This window comes from Amphiprion ocellaris, chromosome 5, assembly GCF_022539595.1.
Source record: "Amphiprion ocellaris isolate individual 3 ecotype Okinawa chromosome 5, ASM2253959v1, whole genome shotgun sequence".
NCBI lineage: Eukaryota > Metazoa > Chordata > Actinopteri > Pomacentridae > Amphiprion > Amphiprion ocellaris.
The window spans coordinates 18,682,896-18,689,286 of NC_072770.1; the positions used below are offsets into that span (position 1 = coordinate 18,682,896).

A 6,391-nucleotide genomic window follows, 5' to 3' on the forward strand; every position below is an offset into this window, starting at 1 on the left:
ATGCAACTGAAGCAGTCATCACAAGAGCAACGTAACACAAACACATAAATAAAAGATGCTCAGTCTGGCTTGGGGCTGCACAGTGGTATGGTGGTTAGCACTTTTGCCTTGCAGTTAGAACAGGGGTCAGCAACCTTTTTGAACCTGAGAGCAACTTCAAGGGTACTGAGTAGTATGAAGGGCACCTTGTTTGATACAAACTTCCTCAATAGCAAACTTGTGCCATCATCTTTAAACAATAATAATAATAATGAAAATAATATGTAATAAAAAGACTGTCTGATCGAATTTATGTTAATTATTCCTTACAATAATTATTAACAACGATTTCCACAACAATGATGGTAGGAAACACACACACACATATATATATATGGAAATCTGTTCCAGTATTTAAAAGTCAGAGGTATCCCATCTCTGAAACTTTGGTAAATATCTTTCTTGGCAGTTTTGTATGAATCAGCATATTTGCAGCATTTTGTTCAAAATCACACCAGTTACATTTCTGTGCAAATTGTCACTTCTAACATTTTTAGGAAATCATTAACTGTCATCAAATCATGCTTCATTTGTGCAAACTCCTACCTTTGTAACATCCACATTGTGCCGCTTTGCCGACGCAATAGTCGCCCCACAAATAGGACACATACATTTATCTTTCACTGTCGTGAAAAAGAACTCTTCCTCCCAGTCATCGTAAAAATAGTGTTTTCTCTTTCACTTCTCTGTCATGTTTTGGGGGTAAAAAACACATCTAGCTTCCCAAAATGCCTGCGCCCAGACGATTCAGCAAAGAATGACGTGGAGGTTTGACATGCACAGTGAACTTTGACTTGGACAAGGTCAAAGTTCATTTACACCGAAGACATTTTTGTTTTTTGTTTTTTTAAAATATAATAAATATTGTAATTTAAAATCTGCATTAATGTAAGTATTTTTGATTTAAAAAGGACAACAACTATATTTTTTTTATAAGGAATTTCATGGTGACTAGTGTTATTTTTAGAACATGTGTAGTGGGCAACTCACATGGTCTCTGTGGGCAACCAGGCGCCCGCGGGCACCGTGTTGGCTACCCCTGCTTTAGAGAAAAGCAATCAAGTTGGCCAGTAATGCAGTCTAAAGATGCTGAAGGACTAAGAAACTTTGCAGACTTCACAAATTCTTGCCTGTTAGCAATGCCTCACGTAAAGGCCTGGAAATATTAAATGGTTATGAAGAAAATAAAAAACTGACACAGAAGTTACCTGACTGGGCAGCCAACAGTTGGAGGTGACAAAGGCCCTGATGGAAGGGAAAGATTTCCCTAGCTTCTGGATGGATGACACTGTCGTCTCCGTTATCAAAGAAGCCCTGATAAACACACCAGAGAAGTCCAGCATAAAATCCAGGATTATTGGCTTCTTCAAAAGCTTCTTCGGTACTTCGGTAGTTCATTCTTCACATTGAAAAAGCTTCTTCTTTCTTTCAACATGAATGTAACAAAAAGCTCAAGTGAGAGAAATCCACCAGAGAAGTCCACCAAGAAAGAAGTTCTGCAAGGACAGCCCTTCATCACTGACTTCCAAAGCAGATGGCCGGCTCTTTTCAATGAGGAAGAGGTAAACATCCTTGATGTGCTCAGGTTTCGGTGCACACAAACATAAGAATAGAAAATAATGGCAATTTGTGTCGAATCTGACAACTAATTTGTGTGATTATGTTAAATGGCAGTGCTGCTCTAAACTAGTTTTCTAAATGATTTCTTCAACACAGATTAAGTTATTGGACAGTTGTTCAACATGAAACCTTGTCTGACTTCTGGATGTCCCTTTTACTCCAGTTTGGAAAATGTGTTTACAGAGCAGTGTGTTTGATAAGCAAACACCAAAGTTTACTGGAATATCATGTGATTTAGTGTTGTCTGCACTGTAGCCAGGGGAGGGTAAATGTATCAGGAAAGTAACTGGTCAGAGAACTCAATATAAGACAGATCTGAGAGACAAAGAGGCACCAGAGCTCACACTGAGCCACGATGAAGACTTTTTGTGTTGCTGTTGTTGTGCTGAGTCTCATCTCAGTGTGTCAGGCTGCGTCACTGGCCTGTCAGAAGCTGATGAAGCCAGTAGACAAAGACCCAGATGTAAGTCTGTTTTCACATTTATTACCAGCATTGTATTTTTAAACTGCTTTATCAGACATCAACTAAATGAACCTACTGATATTTGCTACATTTTTCTTCTAAGATGTGATGGTGAAAAGGTGTGATGGTGAACTAAATTAAAAATGACTATAAAAACACAAGATTCTCTTCTTTTCTGTCAGATCTCTGGAACATGGCACTACATCGCTGTTTCCACTGAGCACTGTTGGTCTACAACATTACTGAATGTCTTTTTCTGGCCAAGTGCTGCAGTGGACATTACAGCTAAGGGCACACCAAACATCTACGATGCCAACGTTAAGATTAAAATGTAAGAAGTGCATTTACTTGCACTTTGATTCATTTTTAGTAAGGAAAGTATTTTGCGTATCATGTTATGGATAGTTGTTATTTCAGGTGTCAAATCTTAAACAAATCCCCCGCAGGTATGGAATGTGCAACAATGAGTCGGAGTCGTTTCACTATGCAAACCACAACGTGTTTAATATCGACAGTAACAGTAAGAGTTTTGTTTAACATGCTTTTAATCTTTTACACTGCAGACTACTGATGCTCTGAATATAACTTTATTTATTATGACATTGTGTCCAACAGATGCTCCAACTGGTGAAGCAGATGTGCTGCTGCAGACTGGTTGTCCTGACTGCCTTGTTGTAAAGGGGGTGGACATCTTAAACACTCTTACACTCTTCAGTAAGGACAACAGAGGGACACAATCAGGAAATATGTAATAACATTTTAAATATGAATGACATAGAGTAAACTGAGATGACACAGCAAGTCCCTGAGAGATTCATTTCCTGCCTTCATATCATTCATAATTTAAAGAATAATTTCCATTTTGAGTTAACTATGACCTATAATGTAAAAATTTTAAATGACAAATTTGAGATGCATTATATAAATTCAGATATCAGTGCAGTGTTTGATGAAGTCTAGTTTTTCTTTGACAGAATGTCATCACATGGCTTGTATCTCAGATGTGTCACCTCTTCACCAGGTAGGAGAAAGAGCGTAGATGCCGCTGAACTGAAGGAGTTTGAAACACAAGCCCAGTGTCTGGGCTGGTCCAAACCGCTAGTCTTAAGCACAGATCACGGTGAGACTCTTATCAGTTTTTTAAAGAATTTGAAAAACCTCTGAAACAAACACACAAACTTGAACATGTATCAGTGCTGTCATTACAAACAGAAACAGCAGGATGCTGCTGATATTGTTCGTGTTGTACTACAATGGTGCCATGACTTTACTATTACATTTATTAAATACTTTTTATGAATTGCCTTGCATATTAAAGTATGTTCTTTATGCTGTCAATATTTTAACTATGTTTCATCTTCTTTTTCTGATTTCCATGTACAGATTATGAAAACTGCATATCTGTTGATGATAGTGACATTGATGAGGCAGCGGCAACCACCTTCTTTACCAAGATGTATGAGAGGGTGAAAAGCATGCATCACAAAGTAACTGAGTGCATCAAAGACACTTTTCTTGCCTACCTTCCTACTTCCATTTTTCAGAAGTAAATAACCATTGTTTGATGAGCAATGATGTTTAGATCATGTAAGACATGAATGTCACTTTTCATCTCTTGACTGGAATGCAAATAAAGACAGGCTTCCTATTCCACTTCCTTCAGCAGTGCATGTGTCAATCACAGCAACAAAATATGTTGTGTGTGCATCTATGTGTGCTTACAAGTGTGTCTGGATTAATCTTTAAACAAGTCTACAGCAGTATTAGTGGTCCTGTGAGGCTGTACTTTGACACAAAGGTAAATATTAGTCATTCCAGAATTGGAGGACATTTTACGTCCCACCCATCAAATTTCAAATAATTCATGTACAAAATACTAAAACATGCAGTTGTTGTGTAAATGTACTTGCCCTGAGACTAAATCTAAAAAAACTAGGTGAAAACAATGTTTGAAAATGTTTTTTAAAAACGAAATAAGTCTGAGGTTCTCCTTGAAATGCAGTTTTTCTCTTGTCTTGAAACTAAAGGTGGTCCAACAAAATACTAGAGCGTGTGACCTGTTTTTTTTGGACAGTTTTGTACTTTGACCATTTAAATCAGCACCATGAAGCCAGATCTGAATGCAGTTAAAGCAAAAAGATCATTTTGGATTTCTCTTCCATATAATAAAGGTCCAAAACGACTTTTGTCAATTTAAAATGAGTTTTTCATATTTTGGAAATAAATATTATTGCAATTTATTTGTTTTTTGGACACGTAGGGGTCAGACAGTTGGGTTGAGGAAGTAATAGATGTTCAAAAAATGAATTCATAAATTCAGTTTCAACAAACACCCTCATAGAGTTCATTGATGTGCAGCTCCACCTGTGCACAGCAAAATTAATGAAAAACAGGAAAGAAACACTGAAAAGGAAGATTTGGTGGCAAAACAAATCAGTTTCAGCTACAGAGAGGATGTCAACAACAAAAAAAAAAACAGGCAGTCTGTCAGCAGTATCTTTTATTGGTGCCACCATACGAGGCAACATGACTAATTTAGTGAAGACTGTGGGTTCTGTTAGCAGTCCGCTAACTTCGGTGAGAAGCTATTTGCAACTTGAGTCTTTGCATGTTGTGTGTTAAATGTGTGTGTTTTGAGGCACCAGTTTCATTTAGTTAGTTCTGTGGACTCCTACATTCTTCTCTGTCTCTGCATATTTGCTGAAATGACCAATTTAGAGGGACAAAATGTGATTTCAAGTTGATAGCATCCACAAAAAAACCCAACAAAAACAAGACAAAATATTACAAAAGGTGTGGTTTATTTTAATTTATTTAAAAGACATATTTTGTTAACATGCAGGTTTTATATCTGCATGGAAAAATGCTAAAAAGAAACAAGAGAAGCACGGAAAAGGAAGATTTGGCTGCAGAAAGAAGCTCAACTGAACAGTTTGTTTAAATCAGCAACCTGAAGATTCCTGCAAACACTCTGTAATGTGCAAGAACTATAATTACAACTGCATTTTTTACATTTAATACCCATACTTTACTACTTAAATTTATAATTTTGGGACAGATTTTTCTCAGTTTTTTCTCCTGCAACTGTAAAAACTTTCCCCTTCAGGATCAATGAAGTTTTTCTAACTCTTTCTAAATATTTCACAGAAAAACTGAAACATCAACATCAGTTTCTCCAGAACTCACGTGAGCGAACGAACTCCCTCCAACAACGACGGAAGGCAGCACCTCCGTCTCGCTCAGGCCGAGTGGATCAGGATGCTGTCAGAAACAGCAACAGAAGAAGAAGATAAACCGTCGGAAACTAAACTCCTCAGATGTTGTTCAGTGAACTGAGCTTCTGATTCAGCTTCACTACCTTCCTTCCTGAGCTCCGATCCAAACTGTTGCTGCAGAGTCACCTGATGACACAAGAAAAGCAGAGTGAGCACAACAGGGATAAAACAAGCACACAAACTTTACTTCAAATTTAAAAATCAGACAAGATGTCATTTTTGGATAATTTTTGGGTCATTTTGGATAAGTTGGTGTATTTTGTGCAAATTTTGAGTTCCTTTGAATAAGAATGTTTCCAAAACGAGACACAAAATGACAAAAACAAGGCTTAATAAGTGTAAATAATTAAATTTCTACAGTATGTGGAGACAGAAATGTCCCACAGAGACACTAAACAACATAATTGAAACAAAACAAAAATGAGACAAATCAGCACAAAGGAGACAAAACTGTCTCTCAGAGTTGAAAAATATAAATGATTAAAAATCCACAGTACGTGGAGTCTCCATGTTTTCCAGTGTGGACATTTTTTGTCATTTGTTCCAGATTTTTGTCATTTTAACTGTCAATTTGAGTTCTCTCTCCTTCCTCATGTTGTTCTGGTTCCATAGAGCTGCAAGACTTTGGATTGAAAAATGAACCATTGATTAAGCATTAACACCTCCTCTTCACATGTTATAAGAACACTGATTAATTTCTATTTTAAGTGAGTGTAGGTTTGTAGTTTAATGTCAAATGCTCCTTTATTTTAAACTACAAAATTCTCTAAACACTCGACCTTTTCTCGTATGTATAAAACATTTTAACCAAATTGTAAACTCAGGTGCAGATTTACCTGAGAATCTGACTCCTGCAGCTCGATCAGTTGCTGGTTGTACTGATTCTTCTCTATGACCACACGGACCATTTCAGAAATGGAGAAGTGTTGCATGGAGGACGACAGCGACGCCTAAAAGGAGAAAAAACATCACTATTTACACTGAGAAGCCAATA

At 37.1% G+C, this 6,391-nt stretch overlaps 1 protein-coding gene across 2 annotated transcripts; it reads left to right on the forward strand.

Annotated features, from left to right (window-relative positions):
* The first annotated feature begins 1,962 nt into the window (after positions 1–1,962).
* Positions 1,963–3,775, forward strand: LOC111588782 (uncharacterized). 2 transcript variants are annotated; one of them, XM_035943435.2, is made up of 6 exons: positions 1,963–2,122; positions 2,305–2,453; positions 2,569–2,642; positions 2,738–2,870; positions 3,097–3,242; positions 3,506–3,775. In XM_035943435.2, the coding sequence occupies exons 1-6, from the start codon at positions 2,015–2,017 to the stop codon at positions 3,670–3,672; spliced, it is 777 nt and encodes a 258-aa protein (XP_035799328.1). In that variant the 5' UTR covers positions 1,963–2,014; the 3' UTR covers positions 3,673–3,775. The 2 variants fall into 2 exon arrangements, with proteins under 2 accessions (XP_035799328.1, XP_023155117.1); XM_023299349.3 differs by having other exon boundaries at positions 2,738–2,836; positions 3,144–3,242.
* The last annotated feature ends 2,616 nt before the right edge of the window (positions 3,776–6,391 follow it).

What these genes read in the sequence shown, in the direction of transcription:
- LOC111588782 (XM_035943435.2), top strand. Translation starts at nt 2,015, where the DNA reads ATGAAGACTTTTTGTGTTGCTGTTGTTGTGCTGAGTCTCATCTCAGTG. An exon ending in GTTTAATATCGACAGTAACA is followed by an intron (nt 2,643 to 2,737) that starts GTAAGAGTTTTG and finishes TGTGTCCAACAG; the next exon opens with ATGCTCCAACTGGTGAAGCA. An exon ending in GGGACACAATCAGGAAATAT is followed by an intron (nt 2,871 to 3,096) that starts GTAATAACATTT and finishes TTTCTTTGACAG; the next exon opens with AATGTCATCACATGGCTTGT.